The sequence below is a fragment of the Herpailurus yagouaroundi genome, unplaced genomic scaffold, assembly GCF_014898765.1.
Source record: "Herpailurus yagouaroundi ecotype Mexico unplaced genomic scaffold, PumYag 184, whole genome shotgun sequence".
NCBI classification, from domain to species: domain Eukaryota; kingdom Metazoa; phylum Chordata; class Mammalia; order Carnivora; family Felidae; genus Herpailurus; species Herpailurus yagouaroundi.
In genome coordinates, this window is record NW_024412415.1 from 29323633 (window position 1) to 29346789 (window position 23157).

The following is a 23157-nucleotide window of genomic DNA, read 5'->3' on the forward strand; positions in this document are numbered from 1 at the left end:
CGTGGGCACCGGCGCCTCCACCGAGCGCGGCCGCGGGGGGGAACCGGGGCTCCTACAGGCCTCCTGGCAGGAGGCGAGGCCTGTTTCCCCCCTCTAGGTCGGCGCCGTGTAGTAGGTCCCCGTGGGGGGCGGAGCCCGCCTCGCGGACCCTGCTGGCTGAGACGCGGGCTCGTGGGTGGCTGCCACGTTACTGTGGCCTCATTGGCTCCCCCGCAAGCCAATGCCCACCCACGGGGAGAGGATCCCTGAAGGCGGCACCGCCCGGCCCTGAAGAGCGCGCGGATTGGGTCTCTGAGGAGACTACAAGCCCCAGCATGTAGAGCGATGGGTCCCTTGGCCGGCTCTGCCTTTGTGGGAGTGGAAGTCTTTTGGAGGGTCAGTTTATGTTAGGAAGTCGGTGGATAGCGGGAGAGAAGGCACTTGTTATTTTCCGAATTGGGCCAGTTAAGCATTAGCCACCATCAGTTTGGGTTTAAATATGGTAGCTTCCCCAAACTCGGGGCATGTTTGTGCTTACCCAGAACATGACCTTATACTGCTCCTTCTACTTGTCTTGTAAAACTTGCTTCGAACCCCTTTTTGATTTAGTCCATGTCACTATACTACCTGTTCTCTGGTTTTTACCGTGCTTACTGCTGTATGTATGAGTCAGTGCACGCTTTAATATTGTATACTCTGGTTCTTAACTTCCTTTCTTTGCCTATTTTTCCAAGTAACCGTTTTGTGTGCGCGTGAGCAACGGATTGTGTTGCACTGATTTTGTATATAACTCCGCCAACACTGCTGCAGGGCTAAGTGTTCAACAAATTTTGGTTGCAGTAACGTCATACTTAGTACTGAGGTGGGAAATAATACCTGTGAAACGGCCTGGGTTCAGGTGCCCCACTCAATGCTGTTTTTTTGTTTTTGTTTTTTAATGTTTATTTTTGATAGAACATGCGTGCGTGTGGCGGGGAGGGGCAGAGAGAAGGAGGCAGAAGATCCTGAGCAGGCTGCTCGCTGTCAGGGCACAAGGCCCGACCCCCTGATCATGACCTGAACTGAAGTTGGTCACTTCAGTGATTGAGCCACCCAAGTGCCCTTAAATCACTTTTCAAAGCTTAATATAAAAAGTCTTGGTCTTCACACCCCAAATTCTAGGTAGGCACAGCTCCCTTTCAATTAGTTGAGCCCTGCAATTTGTTGTCTTTATGAGGTGCTGACCTAAGTTTGAGGTTATGCATGGCCACTGGCATTAATTTGTCCTTGCTTACACTGAGGTCACTGCAGTCAGGCTGCAAAGTTTCCACAGTTCTCTCATGTAAACACAAGTGATGTTTGCTGTTTCTAATCCTCACACCTCAATCCGGTAAAGGTTCTCCTAGGTAAAACTGTTGCATTGACAAAGTTGATCTTCTGATCCTCCAACCATTTTTTTGGCCAGGCCTCTTTCCCGGCTCACTGGTCTCATGCCCTCCATAGCCATTGAGAAAAAATGTTTACCAAACTATGTTTTTTCAAAGTAGCCTCCACCTGAGGAGCTAATGCTAAAACACATAAAACCTGCCTCCTCCACACCGCCCCCCCCCCCACTTTTGAAAGAAAAAAAACTTGATGGATAAAATGCTCTCGGTGTGAAGTTTTTCTCTCATGATGATCTTAAGTGTCTTCTGCTTACTTGCCTACCCAGTGAAAAAACAAATCAAGTAGTAATTGAGTAGTAACAAAACAGCTGGAACCAATCATGCCGATTGGCAGTTACTTTGTGGCTATATAAATATATATATGTTTATATTTGTGATTTTATAATTGCACATCATAGTTTTATCCCCTGTGTAGATGTTCATTAGTAGAGCATTATAAAGCTATTCCAAAGCTGTTCCAGAGTACATCCTAACTTCCTGATGTTCTACCACCTAAGAACCACAGGGATACAGGAACCACTATGTGAGTGATGAATGTCCACGTTCTGCCAGGAATATTTAAAGTGACCAACAGGGGGCGCCTGGGCGACTCAGTAGGCTCAGGTCCTGATCCCAGGGTCATGGGATTAGAGCCCAGCATCGGGCTCTACACTCAGTGTGGAGCCTAAGATTCTCTTTCTCTCGGGCGCGGGGGGGGCGCACCTGGGTGGGTGGCTTAGTTGGTTGAGCATCCGACTTCCGCTCAGGTCATGATCTTGCGGCTGGTGAGTTCAAGCCTGGCATTGGGCTCTGTGCTGACAGCTCAGCCTGGAGCCTGTTTCATATTCTGTGTCTGTCTCTCTGCCCCTCCCCTGCTCATTCTCTCAAAAATAAGCATTCAAAAAAGATTCTTTCCCCATCTGCCCCTCTCCCCAGCTCATGCTCTCTCTAAAATTAAAAAAAAAAAAAAAATGGGGGCACCTGGGTGGCCCAGTTGGTTAAGCATCCAACTCTTGGGTTTTGAAAGTTTGTTGGGTTTGAGCCCTGCATGGGGCTGCATGGTGACAGGGCAGAGCCTGCTTGAGATTCTCTCTTTCTTTGCCCCTCCCCTGCTCATGCTCTGGTTCTCAAATCAACAAGTAAACTTAGAAATAAATAAACAGAAATAAAGTGACCAGCAGGAGAGAGCAATGTTCAACCCAAAGGAATGAAGCAAGAATGCCAAAGTATCAAGCATTATTTTCATTCACTAGAGCCCTGAATCCTATCAAAGTAATCCTAGCTGGATTCTTAGTTACAAACGAACCAGGGTAATTTAAAACCAGACAAACCAACCAACTAACCAAACAAAATTAGTCAAGAAAGGTAAGACATTTTATTTTACATACAAAAAGGGTGCAAACTGAGTCCTTTCCTCCCCAAATTAGGGAAGAGGTATACTTAAAGATCACATTTGTGTTTTTCCATGGTGCCCTAGGAAATGGGCTACTCTGAGATAACACATCAAGACCCATTTTCCGTTTTCTCCAAAGGCGGCTTACTTCCTCTGCAGAGGAGTTTTTCCTAATGGTGTACAAATCTCTCTCCCAGAGGAACCATTTCAAATACACTTGAAATAAACATTCATGTTAAAAAATACTACAAATTTCATTTTCACAGCTGAGCTTTGCGACCAGTGCCGGGGTTTATGAAACAACAACATATCTAAAATAAAACAAAAAGTTAAAAAAAAAAAGGCATTTAACAATAAATCAGACACATCCACACAGCATTTAAAACTGATTTCCACAGCTGATTTATACAATATCTAGTCTTAAAAAATTGCAATCAACATCCCAACATCTTTTTAAAAGTACAATGGGCAAAGATTAAAGAAACAGACAAAATAATAATATAATAAATTAGAGCATGTAATATATCCAATGGGAATTGATGAATCAACATTATTTTCCATTGGGGGGTTATAATATTTTTGGTTTCATCTCTATCTTTTCTGCTGTTTACTTTTCTGCTTGATAAATGGGGCTCATTCCCAGAGCCAGCCTGCTGTGACACTAGTTTGAGAAGCTCACTTGTTACTTGTTTACTTCCGAGGATATTCCTAAACACATGGTCCCAGCAGCCTGGCCTGTGAGTCTTTATGGAAGTGAAATGCACAGATGAGACCACGTGCGCATGCACGCACATATACACACACACAGGCATACAAGCACAACCACACACCCATCTGTAAATAGATTTCCCCCCAAAGAAATGGCTCATCTCTCCTGAGACATTCCTAACAGATTGATAAACCTCTTACAAAAGCTTTCAGTGCAAGGGCTGGCCTGGGATTTGGTCTGGAGCTCATGAAGAGGAACACTGAAAATGTCTCACCTGCCCTGAAAGAGGGGGTTTGCAGGGAAGAGGCAGTCAGAACAGCTGTTTTCCTGTGTGTGTTGTTGGGATGACTGCACTGCACCCCCATTTACTACCAAGGATAACCCTCTGCTCTGAGACTCTGAAGGTGGTGATGGCACCGGAAATAAGATTGCGAGGAGTAAAAGAAAAGCGACAAAAGAAATTCTGTCCAAAGAACTGAGGTTTCTTTATAACATCAAGTTTGGTAACAAAACTAGAAATATATGGAGTACATGTTCACTTTTTCCTTTGTAAGCTGATCTACAAATACTGGAGTGGACTTCCTGGTTGCTTTTTGAGGAAATTTGTCAACTACTACAGTCTATATCCAGGGAACCTACTTACTATTTTTGAATACAGTGGAGAAACCTATTCTTTTGCACTCAGTCACCTGCAAAAGGAGTTATGAAAAACATGTTTTTAAGACTGCTTAATTGATCAAAGACTTCCAAGATTTATTTGTGGCTAAAACACTGCTCAAACTCTGCAAACCCTCAGAAGGGCCATAGTTTCTTCTCTTCTTTATTCAGAAACAAAGCCACCCCTCCGCTGCCTCCCTCCCCCCACCCCCAAAACAATAAAACCATAGGAATCCCATTTTGATTCCTGCCAACCCGTCATAGGGAAGACTGGGAATCACTGGCCATCAATTTCTAGACAGGGCTTTCCTGGAGGCCCGGAGTTGCCAAAACAAGAGCCCCCAAAACAAGTGCCTGGTGCTTATATATGGCCAATCCAGATGGGGTGCCTGGTTATCCTGGCTCCCTAAGGGTTGCTGGAATTCATCTGCCCACATTGGGGCAATGGCGGGGACAGTGGCAGTGGACTGGCAAAGGCAATGTTGGCTGTATGGCGCTGTAAGCTCCCAATCTGAGTAATTCGAGCCCTAATGTGGCTGATGCTGGAGACGACACTGTCAGGGCAATTCACTGGGAATGGAAAACTGGTTTCAGTATGAAAATGGAGGTGACTGGGACACACAGGAGGCATGTGGAATTGGGAGAGATGCATCAAAAGATCAAGTTCCTTTGAGATGCTTTCTATGCTGTCATGGAAGTACTTATTTTTGAGAAACATCAGCCATGCTTGCCGACAGGGGCAATTAATTCTATCTTTTGCATACAAAAAAGTTAAGGCTATGATCTTTAGTAACCAATGTGACATACATTTACCATCACTGCATATTTCTGACATTAAAGGAGGTTACTAACACGGAGAATCAACAATGAATATGCACTATCAGTGTCCATTTCCAGTGCACTAACTAAGCTGGGATATAGAGGTGATGGACCCTCTTCTGGCTAACGGCAGAGGTGGTTTCTTTGTACCTGGAATTCATGCAGATAAAACAGGCAAATCAACATTTCTACTGAAAAGCCCAGGATTCTGCTGTCCCCTGTTGCCTCTGCATTCCAGAGTGAAATGGAGCTTTAACTGGAGGTTAGCCTAGTCACTTGACTTGTACCTTCTTAGACCCTGTTTACTTCTAGACAGACCCAATATAGCAGAATGTTCACTAAGGCTGTCAGGAAAGCACACTTGCTGCTGGCACACTGCCTACCCTTGCAGAGTCCAGAGTGAGATCACTGGGAAATGCCAAGGTGTGTGTAAGTGATCAACCTTTAGCTGCTTCATTGCACAGACATAGGTCATCCTCTGGTCATAAGAGAAGGACCGCTTATGCCTTGGTGGATTCCTGGCCTGCGTGCCTTAATCTGCTCAGGATGCAATACCTGAAGGACCGTAGGGCTTGGGAGACGTCCTCCTAATGGCATACTATTAAGAATATTTTGAGTGAACGCTGCTAGTACTTACTGCTAACTCAGAAGCAACTGCATCAATCCCAAAGAAAAAGATCCTTAGGCACCATGCTGTGAAATGGAGAATGTTCCAAAACTATAGTGAGTGGATTTGGGTGGGTGGTGGGTGGAGGGAGTGCCCAACCTCAGGGACCCGGCTGAGGCACAGAACTAAGCAACTATAGCAACAGGGTTGAAGAGGGATCCCTGATGTGCTGGTGGGGATGGAACTGATGGCCAAATTATTCCTTAGGTAGTCTTTTTATTTACTTTTTAATTTTCAGGAAGATCACAATAGAATCTCTCAGAGGCCTGGGACCACCTTGGAGTGCTAATGGCCTTGGAAGAATCACCATTACCCTACATGCCAGAGGGACGTGGGGCTCTTCGCCTTTGTTATGAAAAGCAGATACCTAGTAAGAGATTTTGGGGGGGGGGGGTGGTGCGGAGAATGAGAACAGTGCATTAGGAAGGACCCCCCATAACTGCTTAGGTTTAACCCTTCAAAAGCTAGCCTTTAAAACATTTAAGACCAAAAAAAGTCACAAACTCAGCTGCAGGGGGGCTTGCCCTGAGCCAAGCTGGTCAATGCCTTTGCTTTTTTGTGGAAGCAGAGGTGGGAGGCACTTAGTGGGGTGTGGAGTGCCAGGATGCTAGAGGCTTTGTCACTACTTCCCCTTGCCATCCCTTGAGAGGCAAGGTTTTCTTCTACACAGGGAAAAGGAAGTTAAAGTTTCTATACAGGAAGTTAGAGTTGCCCAAATGCCAATTGAGAAACTGTACATTTCTGTGATGGTGCCTTAACCACTAGGTATTATCAAGGAAGCAAACCTCAATATTCAAAATCCTTGTGGAAAAGGGATGTGACACTGTGTCTCCCAGCCACTCTGTCTTGTATACAGGAAAATTTCTTTTAAAGAAATGAAAGATTACAATCCTTACATGAGCTGAGCAGGTTTGAAGCCAGTAAAATGGTATTTCCTAGCCAAGGCCCGATGGAACAGGTAAAGCCCAGTAACTCTGATTCATGCCACTGTTGCTATCTCTGCTCCATGTAAAATACATCAAGGGACTTGTCAGGAAATGCCAACTACCAGAAAGTATCCCCACATCCTCCGGTCCAAAACACGGCCCTCCATCTCAAGCCAGAGGCAATGATTTCGGAGTTCCCAAAACCACCAGACTAAGTCACCAGCCACTGTCCTCCTTGGTGAGTTAGCTCTCTCTACTCCCAGATACAAGGCCTTGTTCCCTGATGTAAGTGGTTCTTACTCCTCTATCACATCTGGAAAGAGGTCACTGTTTACATAAGCCACTGAACTCAAATGAAAACTGAGCACAGTAAGATTAACTCCATACATTACTTTCCAAGCAGTGAACGAAGAACCAAGACTCTTCATGGTAGTAGATCAGGTGGCTAACCCACATGGGGAGGCAGACAGTGGACTGGGGCACACGCTCTAGGTACATGGCCATCTTATTTGGAAGGAGTCTATATCCAAATGAGAAGATAATTTCCGACCTTTCATTTCAGTATCCTTTCCCTTGGAATTTTCCAGCACCAGCCAATCTTATCTTCCTGTTCATACAGCCCCACGTGCTCAGTCCTAAGCATGCTGCTGTGGACCTGCTGGGAGATCTGCAGGTGCCTGGTGCCTGGTGCGGCAGGCCAGCCCAAATGCTATCACTCAGCTATCGGGGCAGACAGTGCGCAATGATTTTATTTCCTGGCCCTATGAGGCCAAATCCTGAGGTTCTTCTGGCAGTTGGAAGGCGGCTTCACTTAGTCCTCCTCTTCTTGTCCACTAGCGGCAATATGGCGGTGGCCATTTCATCACTAATTTTGTCCCCCAAGTCACTAAGAAAGTCACATGGCTATTTAGTTGGAAGTCCCTGGCAGTGGAGGAAACTGGTATTTCCAATTTTTTTGTCAAGCATCTCCTTCTCCTGGTCAGTCTGGCTTGGCTGGCTCATCCCATGTGCTGGAGAGCTAGGCGGTCCAAACTGTAGGCTGATGAGGTCAAGAGGCTCTGGTAGGGACATTCTTCAGCAGCTGAGAAGATGAATGAAAATTCAAGTATGTTTGTTTGCCAACCTGAGTGTTTACTCAGAATGACAAGAGTTTGGCTTCTTCTCTTCTGGGTGCTGCAGACCCAACTTTTTCCATTGAGAATGTCCTCTGGACCCATGTTCTCTCTGAATGGCTTGGCTGGCCCCATCCCCCTCAAAACAGAAAAAAGTAAAACTCCCAATATAACCAGACACAATATGCATCTGCCATGTTTTTTGTTTAAAAAAAAAAAAAAAAACTAAAAGTGCAATAAAGTCAGTTTTTTCCTTTGCTCAGAACAATGTGCATTGTCCTACTACCGTCTGGAGAACAGAGCTCGCTTGTCAAGAGAGCGAAGAATGCCAACGCGCAGGGACAGTAGACTGCAGATTTCTCACAGCTTGTGTCCGACAGTGTAACTTGACAGGAGGGAGGGTGGCAAGAACCTGCACCCCGTGGCCAGCTGGGGATGGAGGCTGCAGAGGCACAGAGGACGGAGCCATACTGCCAGGCACACCTGGTAGGTGGAGAACGTTCTTCTCCTGCCAGGCCTGCCATCTTCCCCCTGCCTTCTTGACCGCACCCCCAGCCTCTTGAGCTCCTTCAGCAGACAAAGCCTTTAACTCACTAGCTTTTATGCTGGAGAGGGTTGAGGGTGGGGCAAGAACCGGGAGTAAACTACAGGAGGGAAGAGAATAGTAGTCCTTGAGTTTTTGTGAATGACACCTTCACTGTAAACAATAGGAAGGAGAGTCAACCAGGCAGCCCCAAGGGCAAGCAGTGGAGGAGCCGCAGCTCTGGGACCTGCTCAGAGCTGTAGGCAGGCGGGGATGGCCACTGACCCACTGGGCCCTGGCTGCCTGCACTGGCTCCTTCTGGGGGCATCTGTTTTCTTCTTTTTGGTTTGGACCTCCACCCTCCCCCATAGAGGAGTCCCTTCCAATGAAAAATGGCAGGAGCTGCGGGTGCAATTGAGTTAGAGTCCCCAGGGCCTGAGGACTCCTGGGAGGCACTGGTCACTTGTGGCGCTGGGCAGTCTTCTTCCTTTTCCTCTTAAAGAAACAGCAGCACCTGGAGTACAAGGAACATTGCAAGTCAGTGTGGAAGGCTTACAGCTTCAGACTTCTGCCTGCTTCTGCTTACTGCCCGGCGGGTGGGGGGCAGTTCCCCCCTGGCACCCACCCACAGGGCCACCCACACCCACCACCTATAGTGCACACACTGGAAGCAGTGGGCAGTATCTGCCAGGAAAGCCCAAGGAAATAGCTACTTCATTTCAATCTGCTACCAAACTCAATCATCAAAATGATGCAGGCTAGGCAGGGTCCAAACAGGTGTTTTTTGGAAGGATGAAGGTTTATCATTGAATCCAGATATTTCATCTTTATCTGGAACCAAGGCTGGGGGCTCCTCAGGGCTGCCTAAGACTAGCCTGCATCATCTGCCCCTTGATACAGAGGGCACAATAATTTAATGCAGCTTCAATGGCCAGTGGATATGGAGCTAAACTGAGACAAATGAATCCCCCACAAAATATGATTGCAATTTTAGCAGGATCTCATGATGCTGCCAATGAAGGATTAAGGATTCTCTCCATCCCATACCCCCATCCCCACCCAGCTACCCGGAGCAAGCAGAAGGAGCCCTGACTCTTAACAAGTACTGTGAGCCTAGATCCCCTGACTGTTATCAACACAGCCCACGTTTCATTCAGAGGGGACCAGCGCCACAGCCCAGGAGTTGACCATTGGCAAGCATATGGCTGCAGGGTCCTCGGCTTAGCTACTGAGACCGCTGCTGCCGTGCCAAACAAGGTTAGAGGACTAGCCCTGTGTACAGTGGAGGTTGGGGTCTGCTCCCTTCATCCGCCCTCCACGCGTTGCCCCTGGACAATAGCCACAGCTCCAGCACAGCCCTAGGCCCAAGCATCCCCTCCTTACTCCTGTCTCTGGAATAGGAAGCAGCTCTTGCTGAGGCATGACTAAGTCCAGAAGGGGGTGATGAGGGCTGTGGCATAGCTGGTGCATAAGACATGTCCTTTCCAGGAAGCTGACACATGGGAAATGAGAATGTGAGGGCCAGAAGGTGTGGATGAGTCAAAGATGCCAGGTGGTGGAGGGGAGTCAAGCTGCAAACTTGTTGGACCCTTGAAAGGAAAGCTTTTCGGAGAAAACTCTGTCTGGTTCTCTTGCCTAAATCTCTGGGTTTAATGCCAGGGCTGTTCATATGAACATAAAGAACTGGTGCTTACTTCCCATTCTCCTAAGTTCTCCACTGTAGCTAAGATTCTCTCCTTTTTCAGCCAGGCTCCTTGGTATTTCAACACCCAATGGACAAGTTGTTAAAAATTTGGAGAAGGTTTCTTAGAATGTAGAAATAGACATTTATACAAGTAATGATAGCCTTTACCCATATCTGAATGAATCAAACATGAAAATTTTGGAAATAGGACCTTCTTAAGAGGGTCTTTAAAAAGACTTTCTGGGGGCGCCTGGGTGGCGCAGTCGGTTAAGTGTCCGACTTCAGCCAGGTCACGATCTCGCGGTCCGTGAGTTCGAGCCCTGCGTCAGGCTCTGGGCTGATGGCTCAGAGCCTGGAGCCTGTTTCCGATTCTGTGTCTCCCTCTCTCTCTGCCCCTCCCCCGTTCATGCTGTCTCTGTCTCAAAAATAAATAAACGTTAAAAAATTAAAAAAAAAAAAAAAGACTTTCTGAAGATGGGGTGCCTGGGTGGCTCAGTTGGTTAAGTGTCCGACTTCAGTTCAGGTCATGATCTCACAGTCTGTGAGTTCGATCCCCACATCAGGCTCCGTGCTGACAGCTCAGAGCCTGGAGCCTGCTTCGGATTCTGTGTCTCCCTCTCTCTCTGCCCCTCCCCCACTAGCACTCTGTCTCTGTCTCTCAAAAATAAATAACATTAAAAAAAATTAAAAAAAAAAAAAAAAAGACTTTCCGAAGGTATCAATGACATTTATGAAACACTATTTTTTTCAAGTTTATTTATGTACTCTCTCCCCTCAACATAGGGCTTGAACTCAGGACCCCGAGGTCAAGAACCGCATGCTCTTCTGACTGAGCCAGCCATGAGTCCTGTAAAATACTAAATGGGTATGAATATAGTCACTAAACAAAGTGGCATATGAATCTGGAGACTGAATAAATTCTTTGAAATAAAAATGACCAATGCTCCTGAATGTTTAAGACAGTCCTCTCCCCAGAGAAGATTTCAAGAAAAAAAAAATGATCTTTTTCTATTATATACGCTTTAGAAAATGAACATTTTCCAAGTTGAAAGTCCTGATATTAATATTAAACAAGGCAAATTAAAACTCATGGGAGCACCAGTATTATACCAGAGTTCCCTATTCCCTGTTAACCATGATTTTCAGAGACATCATTAACATTTAAGTCAATTTCTATTTTTTTTTTTTTTTTGGAGGATGCTAAAATGAGGATTTTGTATTTTTAGTAGGTAAGAGCAATCACAAAGAAGTCCCTTTCAAAGTTTGATCCCTTTCAAACTACACTACTCACTTCTCTTTTACCTCCTTCGAGGCAAGTCCTAAGAACTAGTGTCTGCTCACAAGCACATCATAACCTGACTGCTGAGGCACATCATGCTGAATCTGCCTGACTGGAGGGCAATGTGCGCTACGGTTTAGAGCCCCGGATTAATTTTTGCTAGTTACTGTAGTTAAAGCTTCGGCAGCTTTTCACCGCTCTACCTAAAAGGAAACAGGCCCCACAATCTGCTTTTCGATTCTTTGGTTTCTGTGGTGACTACCAGCAATAGGACCTATTAAGCTGGGTCAGACCCCAGACCAAGCCCACCTACTAACTCCACACAAATGTCTAACTCTCCAAAGAGAAGGAAGGTGAGTGATGAACCTTTCTTGTGTCGTAATTATTCTTCTAGTTGATTCTTTGATTGGATGACCAGAAATTCTTAGCATGCTGGAGTCAGAATCAATCCAGTCTCCCTACCCACAAGCCACCAAGTACTCTTTCTCTAGACCTCTGAGCCATTGCCATTCCCACACTGCTCTCTTGCTATGTCCTGGCTCTCTCCCCTTTTGCTTTTTCATTGCCAGGCTTCTCTTCTTCGGTGTACTTTTACATTCTTCCCTTGCTCTAATACCTGGCTCAAGCCCCACAGTATCCATGAAGTCTTTCTTGACCATTCCTGTCCATAGTGACCTCTTGAGGGACAATAACAAGTCTCCTGGAGACCTACTTGTCTTTTCCAGTATATATGTCTTATCTCTACAGCTAGACAGCACCTAAACTTTACAGAGTACCTAAGCTAGATGGTATCTAAGCTCTTGGGTAACCTACGCTTTTGGTGAACCCCCTAGAGTCCCAAGCAGAGTTGGAGAAGCACACAGTGGACCCTGTATTTGCAGTCAGGATTATGTGAGTGACATCTCACAGGAAAAAAATAGACTATGACAATGTCAGATTACACAGACATGTTTGCTAGATAAATAGGTCAAAGGTACTCCCCAGTACCATAAGACTACAAATTCTATTTCCATAAAACCTGACTTATCTTCCATATATCCCTATTCCTGGGGAAGCCCCATAGGCAACTTGGCTTAGACCAATGGGGCTCAGAAACTGGTGTCCAACCTAGTCACTAAAGACAAATAGAAACAAGGTAAACACAGAGTCCAGGAGGCTGTTATCACCACATAGAATATGACCCCATGCATGCAGACACTGTGGGGAAATTATAATTCCAGACTGCAACAGACCAACCAGTTCAGGAGCACCTGGAAGGTCACAGGCAACGTCTAAGAAGAAAGCTGGGGAGAGGGCTCTTTCTTGTATCAAGAATGTACTTGACTGAACGCAGATTCTTTAGGGCTCCCCCTTCCACTCAAGGAACCTTTTCCAGGAGTGGGAGAAGGGCTCCAATATCTCATTAGCCAGGTCAGCCCTTGGCCCACTAAGTGTACTCTTACAGGGCAAAGAAAAGAAAAGAAGAGAAAAGAAAAGACAAGACAATAAACGAAAAACAAACAGAAACCCCCAAAACAACAACAAAATGTCCATTTCTCCCCCCAAGAAGGAGCTCTTTTGGAGACTCATTCTACAGAAGGAAGAACCAGTTGAATCAAAAGAAAAGTCACAGATTTTTCTGAAGCAGCCAGTTAGAGACCAAACCACAGAATGGGAGATCATCTGGTGATAACTGCCCTTGGGGTTGTGAAGAATAATCTAAACAACTGATAGAGTAACCTTGTCCTCCTGCCTCTGTCCCTCTCTGTCTGATAATATCTGGTCTATTAATTTGGCAGACAATTCACTCGGCTCAAAATAGAAAGATAATTTTGGATACTGGGGATATTGTTTTGACAGGAGGAGACAGCAATGAGATGGGTTTGAAAGGAAAGAAGGAACAGATTAATTCCTGGGTGTAGGCCTGCCCCATCCCCACCTTGTGGATCTAGTTCCCCAGTCTGGGAGGTTATGGCACAAGGCGGCGTATGGAAGCCATTCAGTGTTCCTAAGGCATTTTGTTTGGCTTTGCCAATCCCAGCCTAGTCTGGTCCGCTCCCCTAGCATGTGGACTGGAGAGAGGGACTCACCACAGGTTGAGCATTTTCAGGCAGCTATAGAGTGTGTAAAGAGAAAACACAGAAAGGAAGAGAGAGAAAGAGAGAGATATTAGTCCACAGAGGTGAGATGGAAGCGACTCCCTGTGAGCCATGCAAACATGCAGTATGTGTTGGTGTTTCGTTTCTTCCTCTGTCGAGGTAGGGTGAGTAGGCCCAGGTCACTTGGCCCCCACCCTAAGATGGAAGGGGCAGGTGCCTGATAGAAGCATTGAGGAGGGAACTGGATCTCAGTGAGGGGTAAGGTAGAACAGAAAGAGTTGGTGGGAGCCCCACAGCGGGTTTTCCTGGGCAATTTCCGGGAAGATAGCACAAGAAAGAGGAAATGATTCTGCCTGTAAGAATTCAATCAAGCACCAAGTGAGCCATTTTGGTTCCCACACAAAGTCTTACTGTGCAATGTTAAGCTGACCTTCCAACTATTCTGAGGGAAAGACAAGTCCCTAGCCTTTCTATAAGTCCAACATGCCTAACCAAAGCAGCTGGCTGGCAGTTAGCTCTTCCTCTAGAGGAGGGAAAAGGCTTCAGCAACACTTTATTTTAGTAGGAGATGAATCAGAGCAAGGAGGGTCACTGCTCTGGACTAAGGTATAACTGCCAGAGAAGGGCCAAAAATCCCATTCTTGTTAATTCTCAGGAGAAATGAGGTCCACATTTTCTAAGTTATAGCTAAAGTCAGTGAGTAAGCAAAAACTCCATAACAAAAATCAACCAAAAAGCTGCCTTGCCTTACCAATTATATTTAAACAAGGACATGTGTCCCACAGCCAGAAGAAAAGGGCAGTTAGATGTTCACTTTGTAGAAAGAACAAAAACCAAGACCCTGTTATTTCTCTCCTCCTTTATATAAAACAAGCTGGGTGAATCAAATGCTTGGAAATGAAGGTTTCACTTATCTCCTCAGTCTCCGGTTGAATCTTAATATAGGCAACAGCTCTCTTTTTCCCACAAGCAGGCTGCATGGACAAATGGCATCACAGCTGCGTGCAATGAGGGGTTGTTTGGGACGTCTCGTGCTTCTCTAGCTGTGACTTCTTCCCATGAAAATGAGCAGGTGGATTGATGGCTACCCCCTCCTTTCCTCCAAAACACATAGAAGGCCAAGAAAAAAAACACATGGCCCTGCCAGACAGTTCCCTGGGCAAGATGGATTGGTAGCTCATGAAATCACTAGGGGAATCAGCACACAAAATGCCCTAAGCTTTGAGCTTCTGGAGGACATCTGGTCAAATACACTTGCTCCCTTCTGGTCCATACATTTCAGAAGGCCCAAACCTAGAACTGGTGGCAGTCACAGTAGTCCTTTTTACCGAATGGGGAGACTCTGAACTCTCTTTATCCTAGAGTTTGGATCATACCAGAATAGAAGTCACCACATTGAAATCTCTTTGTGTGAACAGCCCCCTATTTTACACACAGGACACAAACACCACACTCACATACACAATCAGTGTACACATTTACCGAAGTCAAATGAGAGAAATGGGTTCAAAAGATAAACCTGTATAAGGCAAACGATAAGAACAAAACTCTTTGAATCTTGGTATTCACAGTACACTATTAAATCCAGAGCTAAACTTCTAGCCTTCAAAGTAATAGCCACAACATGAATTGGGAGTGAGGTAGGTGGGAATGGGTACAGCCATCTTTCAAGCCCAGACAACGTATGAATCAGAACGTGCCTAGTGCCCTGTTTCCTGACCTTGGCCACACATTTGAATCACCTGACTTTTAAAATTTCCTGATGCTCAAGCCATAATCCTAAATAAACCAGAATCTCTGGGGACAGGATTCGGGCATTTGCATTTTCTAACATACCCAGGTGTTTCCAAAGTGCAGCCAAGGTTGAGAACACTGTGGATAAGAAGTACCATACTGTTTACTTTGGAGAATGAAGTTCTGTCATGGAAGCTGAAGAAACACTGTGAGTACCATTAAAATCTCCAAGGTCCCTGAGAATAGGGAGCATGTTTCCTTACTAAAAATGCTTTCCTCCCAGGATTAAAAACTCTCCCTGCCATTCTTACTTACCAGAGCCCTATATAAACCAGGAGAGGAGCACCTAAAGCTGCCTATAGTCATCAGGGACTGAGTGACTTGTGCCTGTGAGAGATCATCCAAGTCGTCCTTGGGTGCTTTTTATCTACTGGGTAGGAATCCTCAAAGGATTCCTGTCCTTTCCAAGGAAAGGACCTCTTGGAAGCAAAGTGAACTCATCATATAGATGGGCAGGACAGCAGAGGGGTGGGTGGGGGTGGGGGGACAACCATAGAAAGTATAACTGGAGGTAAGAATGCAGGTCTTGACTGGCTTCCCACCACCTTACTCCCAGAGATGTAAGCATGTTCTGGCTTGTATTGAGGCCATCTGGGGGCTCAAGAGAGCACCTAGGACACGGGTATCACTATTAATATGTTGTCTGCCTCTGACAGGACCGGGATAGCCTGAATATTCTCATTACAGGAAAGGTCATCTGTATCAGGCTTGGCAGCAGTTACTGATTTGTAAAGGACTTCTCTCTCCCTACCTCATGTCTTCTTGGGAGTTTAAATCTGGATCGGAATTTGGGATGGGGCAAAAAGGGGAAGAAGTGATAGAAACGCTGCTTCTGCAGCAGAAATGGCAATCATTTCCTGCTATACTCTATATGCTAAGAGTTTAACCACATGCTATGCAGAGAGCACCTGGGGGCTGGTGGTACAGGCAGGGCAACACGTTCATAGGCAAGAGAGGCAGAAAAGGAAGTAGAGTCACCTCCTCCCCATCTTGGGAACATTGTGATTTCCTCTCCTCCCAAGACTCTTTTACTCACAGGTGTAGAGACTATCTTGCCTGACTTACTGGAGTCTCTCGGAATCCAGAATCATTTTAAGTGAGAACAAAATGGCCCTGAAGCCCTCGCTCTAGGGCTGAACATGCAGAGTTGTTAGCCAAGAACCAGAAATCAAATGCTGTTCAGTGTGGCCCATGATTTACATAAGCAGATTGTTTTCTGTATCCCGGAGGGACCCAAGAGGCTCATGACTACTATCTGTTCTAGCTCTTATACCATGATTCTTTGGGTTCACTAGGCCTTTTGCCTGACGTGGACTAGAACAATGTGATGGTCTTCCCAGAAATCACAGCTAAAGAAGGGCAGAAGCAGCCTTAGGGTACCATGCAAAAAATAAAATGGTCAAAGGAAGAAAGCTGAGGACACAAGCATGAGGAATCCAGTCTGAGATGAGCAGCACATGGAGAAGAAGAGACAAAGAAGATCTTTCAACCTAGAACTCAAGAGCCCCCTCGGAAGATGAACGTACTTAGCTTCCTCGACTACCTCCACCTCGGCGTGAGCTGTGATTGGTGCATTGGAGTGGGCTCCTGTGGGGTCATCAACATTCAGCTCTCCATTGGTTGAGCTAACCACCTGAAACAGAAAGACGGAGTGTGATAGACACCATGGCACTAGGGGCTTCCTGCCAGCACAGAGAGGGTCTCTAAGGGAGTTTTAGTCTGTAGTTTAGGTACTGACCAGGCAGTGTCTGGAATGCTGGTTTTCCTGGGCTGAGGGTCCAAATGTCCTAATTTAGGTAAGGTTCCCAGCCCCACGTCATGTGAGAACACAAAATGCAATGATGTAATCCTGTAAGAACTTCCACACTGAATGCCTACTCTGTGTCAGTGCTCGGCTACACTGTGTGTAAATTTAATCTTCACAAAAAGCCTATGGAATAGGTCATATAACTCTCTTTAATTCTACTTCTCTCAGTTTATTATGCTATAATTATAAATAGACTCAGGGATGATGCTGAAAAAAAGTTCTAAAAAGGAAATCAAGAATGGGCATTAGAGATTATAAGCAATCACACTTCCCTTCAGAAATTTCTTCATGGCTTTGATCACTGGTTTGAAGTCACTCAAATAACAAGACTGCCACATCCTCTTTGGTGAGAGGACAAACGGTAAGGAAACACTCTTCCTTGGAAGACCAGTCTTATTTCAACAACCTTTATTTCAGGTTCAGTGTCATCCCATTTCTCACTGAAGGCTCACACTCCTGTCATCTGGTTAATATAGACCCGATCAGGCTTCTCTTGCTTGTGCAGCTGCTTCTGTCACCTGGTTTCATTTCCAGCACATGATTCCTGTTTATGTGGGTGCTGGGGAGTGGGAAAAGGGACCCCGCTGGACAAACCTCTCTGCTGTTAAAGACCTTGGCTGAAACATGAGAGAGAACCACAAAATAGGATGAATGGTTCGGATATCATATGCTCTTGGATAAGTAACTTCAGACTGTTTCTTACAGGTGGATGTGAAAATTATAGAAGCAAATGTATGAGACAGCACAGCAAGTAAGGAACGGGCTCTAGATTTAGGCAACCCTGAGTCTGAACCCTAGCTCCACCACTTACTTGCTGTGGGTCCTTGGGCAAGATCCTCAGTCTTTCTGTGCCTGAGCTTCCTAATCCACAAAATGGGGAACCAGTGCTGCTTACCTAATAGGGTTACCGTGCAGACAATCCACAGAAAGTGCTTAGCCCAGTGCCATGGTACATGGTAATGGCCCAGCAAGTGTTCATACTACTGTTACTCTCCCTCCATTAATGTTTATTCTTACCCCCCTTTAGATCTGGGGTCCTCACCAGCAGCTAATTTGAAGAAAAAAAAAATTTCCTGTGCAGTCATAAAGAGGAAGGCAGGAGGGTATGTTTAGTATAAGGGATCTTTGGGGGTATTTACTCAAAGAATAAAGGGCACACAAGGTAAACACTACTTACTAGCAGTCTCTCCTTACCATTATTTCTAAACCAGAAATATGTATTGTTCTTATTAAGAATACACGCTTAAAAAAAATTAAAACAATGCTGTATGGTTAGTCAAAGAAACCTACAACATTACATGTGGACTTACCCTAGGAATCTGCTAGTGATCAAATTTTGCACCTCTGATTAATGGAACCACTCAACCTTATTTTTCTCCTGACATAAAAAAATACTATATAACATTATGTAATATTCTTGCCCAAAACAAGTTTTATCTGAACTTTTGGTATGATGGAAAAAAACTGACAAACCTAAAATGTGGGACATTCTATAGGAAGCAAGCCTGGACTCTTAAAAACTTTACTTTTTCCCTTTAAATACAGGGGTGACTGTTACAGATGAGTAGATTAAACAACTAAGAGACTGAAAGAGACTAAAGGGGCATAACAACTAAATGCAAACCTTCATTAGATCGCAGACCCTATAAAATTAATCTTGAGGACAATTGGAAATGCGATATGAATTGTGTATTAGATATTACAGAATTATTACTCTATTTTTTTAGGTATGACAATGGTGGTGTTGGTGACATGAGAGAATGTCTTTGTTCTTAGGACATGCCAACTAAAGCATTTTGAGATAAAATACAATGATGTTTACAATTTACTTTCAAACACTTTCGCACACACTCTCCCTCTGCCACCCCCATACTACCACCACAGAATTAAATATGACAAAATCTTAATAATCATTAATTGAGGTCAGGGATATACATGGGTTCATTGGACCACCGCCACCACCAACTTCTCTATAAATTTGAAAATTTCAAAATGAGAAGGAAAAATACCAGCAAAAACAAAATTTGAGGAGTGAAGGTTTACAGATTAGAGAAGCACAGCTCCTCATGCTAGTGCTGTCCTGTTAACCTCTTCAGGCTACATTTATTTCTTGGGGCATGTTCTGGCTGAACACTGGTTGGTGGTCACGCTGGTAAATGTATTCTGCGAGCACAAGGGCTAGAGAAGAAAGCATCGTAAGTTTCTTAAAGAACAATTCCGGAGCTAGGTAAGATGTTAAAGAAAATGCCTTGGCCTCAATGGGTACAAATAAAGCAGGAGTCAGCAAGCATCACCACTGCTGACTACTTGGTGACTTTGGGTCATGGTGCCTGTCCACAGTATTTCAAGTGTCTCATGCTCTCTAACTTCTCCTTGCTACAAATTGTCACTTGGCCTATAAGCAATATCCTTGGGCAATCTAAGAAAGAAGAGGTGATCTACATTTTATACACTAGACGTCTTATCTGTTATCAGTGAGTACCTGGTCACTAACTTCTAACTATAACTAAAATATGCTTGCGAATCAGTGGCTACTTATTTAGGTCTTTAAAGCATTCACTTTAGGCTGGAGGTAGTCTGTCAAACCACTGAACAGCTACCTAGATGTGCAATGGAACAAATGCTAGTGTAGGTGACCAAAGAGCCGGATTCCAGGCCTTGCTCTACCGTCAGCCTCCTCTGGTTTCTAATTCTGTAAGACCAAGCCAACAACCTTGGTCCCACCTACTTCATAATTACTATGGCAAGTTAAAAATAATGATGTTGAAGAAAGCAATTTGAAAATTTGTAAAAAACAAAAAGACCAAATCCCCAAATCAAAACACCCTTATGAATGCAATATATTATTAGTATTTTAAGCAGTATCATTTTTATACCTTTCCTACTGAATTTTTAGTATAACTTCATTAAAAAATAAGCTTATTTGTGTACCTGGAATACTGAAAGTTAACTTGTTGTAATCACTATCAAAATTAATCCCACATTCTGGCTATCTCACATAAGACCAAAGTAATTAATATCGTAAGGAACTACCCATGGAAGGAACTAAGGTGAAGTGCTATTTTGAACTTTAGTCCTTAATATTGGTAACATCTCTTTTAATAAGTAATTTAATATTTTAAATAAAAAATTTGAAAAAAAATTTGATTTAGTAAGTCCCATTTTTCAAAACATTACTATGAAGAAAAGTGAGAGCTATATACCAAAGGAACAGTACTTTAGATGACAGTCAACATTTCAATCCTTCTTCTTACAACTAACATATTTGGTAATTCTGTACTTCAGCTTTCCTGACCTCAACAAGAATTGTAAATAATTTAAAATTATAATGATTTGAGCAAAGTAAATATTAGTTAAAAGTTAAATGTCATCCCTAAGTCTCATGCCTTTGCTTGGCCCTGGAGATTTCTAGATATTTCATATACATTTTCATTTAAACAATTCTGGAGTCATCTTTTTGAAAGAGAAAAACATACTGCCTTAATTGAATTTAGATCTTCCACATGTGGAAGACCTGTGGAAACAGTGGAAGGATGGGAAGCACGGTGAGGGGGGTGGGGTCTGCAAATGAAATAGGTTAGAACGGGACTGTCCATGTGCCTTCTCAGAGCAAACTCTTCTCATCTTGGTCCTCTGTACTCCCTACCAGGTTTGTGGTGTCTACAGGTCATCCAGATAGGCTAAGCATGGTTTGAACACATTACCTTTGGAAAGTGAGACAACTCGAAAATACGTGGGCATCTGCTGCGCCAGAAAAAAGTAGGACTGATTTGGTTTGCAAAAAGCATAGCCTTTCTGAGTTTACAAAAACTGGGGCTACAATTAAAGAGGCAGATGCAGTGAGGAGCAGCAGAGCTTAATGTAATATTAGGGAAACAGCACACTTGCCTGTCCCCTATCCAAGTGGGGGAAGCGGGCAGAACTTAGTTTACAGGGAGTACAGGCAGGTTGCATTTTCCAAAGTGCTGTCAGAGACTCTACGTGACTCAATTCTAAAGAGACCCCCTTAGGGGCGCCTGGGTGGCGCAGTCGGTTAAGCGTCCGACTTCAGCCAGGTCACGATCTCGCGGTCCGCGAGTTCGAGCCCCGCGTTGGGCTCTGGCCTGATGGCTCAGAGCCTGGAGCCTGTTTCCGATTCTGTGTCTCCCTCTCTCTCTGCCCCTCCCCCGTTCATGGTCTGTCTCTCTCTGTCCCAAAAATAAATAAACATTGAATAAATAAATAAATAAATAAATAAATAAATAAAGAGACCCCCTTACAGTGGACAGTAGGAAACACTGTCCAAATGGGTACCTCTGTGTTCTGGGAACACAAATCTAGTTAACTAAACTGTCTAGATATGCCTGATTATGAGGTATTTTCCTTTTAAAAATTATTTAATCTTTGTATTTTCCCCTAGTTACAAAGTAAGCATGTTTATTGTTAAAAAAAAAAAAAAAGAGTATTAAAAAAGACTACATAAGAAAGTGCAGGTTTCCCATGATGAAATCACATGGACATGGCTAGTGGGAAATTCAGTATATCTTCCTTGAGAACAAGGGCATGCAAATCATTTACATAAAAAGATACCTAGTAAATATTTTAGGTTTTTTGGACTATACAGTCTGTGTGGAAACTACTCAACTCTGCCACTGGACATAAAGGTGGACATATACAACATATAAACAAATGAATGTGTTCATGTTCTAATAAAACTTTATAAAAATAGGCAGAGGGTGGGATTTAGCCCACTGGCTGTGTTTGCCTCCCCTACTCTACATTGCTTTTTTTTTCTCATTCTGCATAAACTAACATATATGTATGCTATTCCTCTTATATATATATATATATTTGCATATGTATGTGAAAATAAGTAAAAATGGGGCCAAATTTCATATATCATTTTACAACTTGCTTTTTCCATAACACATCTTGGACATTTCCCATAATACCAGAGATCTCTATTCACTGTATGGAAGTATTATGTTAGTTAATGCCTAATTAATGAACATTTAGTTGCTTCAGATTTTCTGGTATTAGAAACAAGTGGCAACATGGGGCGCCTGGGTGGCTCCGTTGGTTTAGTGTGGGACTTCAGCTCAGGTCATGATCTCACAGTTCATGGGTTCCAGCCCCACATCGGGCTCTGTGCCAACAGTTTCGAGCTTGGAGCCTGCTTCAGATTCTGTGTCTCCCTCCCTCTCTGCCCTTCCCCTGCTTACACTCTGTCTCTCTCTCTCAAAAATAAATAAACATTAAAAAAAGTTTAAAAAAAAAGAAACAAGTGGCAACATTCTAAACTGCAGCATCGAATACAATAGCTACATGCCACATGTGGCTACTGTGCACTAAAAATGTAGCTAGTCCAAACAGAGATGTTCTGTAAGGGTAAAATACACACTAGATTTCATTTCTTTTCTTTTTTCTTTTCTCTTTTCTTTTCTTTTCTTTTCCTTTTCTTCCTTCTTTCCTTTCCTTCCTTCCTTCCTTTCTTTTTTTTTAACATTTATTTTTGAGAGAGAGAGAGAGAGAGAGAAATAGAGCATGATTAGGTGAGGAGCAGAGAGAGACAGAGACACAGAATCTGAAGCAGGCTCCAGGCTCTGAGCTGTCAGCACAGAGCCTGACACAGGGCTCGAACTCAGACTGTGAGATCATGACCTGGGCCAAAGTTGGATGCTTAACCGACTAAGCCACCCAGGCGCCCCCACACTAGATTTCTAACACTCCATAAAAAAAGTAAAAATATCTTAGAATCTTTTTGAAGATTTTATTTTTTTTACTACTTTTAAAAATATTTATTTTGGGGAGAGTGCAAGCGGGATAGGGGCAGAAAAGAGGGGACAGAGGATCCGAAGCAGGCTCCACATGGACAGGCTGACAGCAGCAAGCCCAATATGGGTCTCAAACTCACAAACCCCACGATCATGACCTGGGCTGATGTTCAACTGACTGAGCCATCCAGATGACCTTTAAGATTTTATTTTTAAGTAATCTCTATACCCAACTCGAGGTTCGAATTTACAACCCTGAGATCAAGTCTCATGCTCTACCGACTGAGCCAGCCAGGCACCCCCTCATAAATATTTTTAATACTGACTATACATTGAATTATTTTAAACTGGGTTAAAATATAGTATTAAAATTACTATCACCTGATTATGTTTACCTTTTCAATGTGATTACTAGAAAATCTGAAATCACAAACGATTGATGTCCTGTTTAGCAGCACTGTTCTAGAATATGTATCTTCAGTATCTGTGCATTTCTGAGGAATATTTATCTGAAACTGGATTCACTGAATCAAAAAGTGTAGATATTTGATTTGAAAAGATAGTGCCGAAGAAC

General features: G+C 44.0%; 1 protein-coding gene across 9 annotated transcripts in view; it reads right to left on the minus strand.

The window, feature by feature from the left end:
* Positions 1-2734: 2734 nt before the first annotated feature.
* The window catches only part of CSNK1G1 (casein kinase 1 gamma 1), a 165384-nt gene continuing 144961 nt past the window's right edge, over positions 2735-23157 (minus strand). For 5 of the 9 annotated variants that reach the window (XM_040492946.1, XM_040492944.1, XM_040492941.1 and 2 more), the window contains 3 exons: positions 16550-16656; positions 13221-13244; positions 2735-8702 (listed from right to left, as the gene is read on the minus strand). In XM_040492946.1, coding sequence (XP_040348880.1) covers positions 8648-8702; positions 13221-13244; positions 16550-16656 — 186 coding nt within the window. In that variant the 3' untranslated portion in view covers positions 2735-8647. The remainder of the gene's footprint in view (positions 8703-13220; positions 13245-16549; positions 16657-23157) is intronic. The other 4 variants (XM_040492948.1, XM_040492943.1, XM_040492947.1 and 1 more) reach the window with 1 other exon arrangement.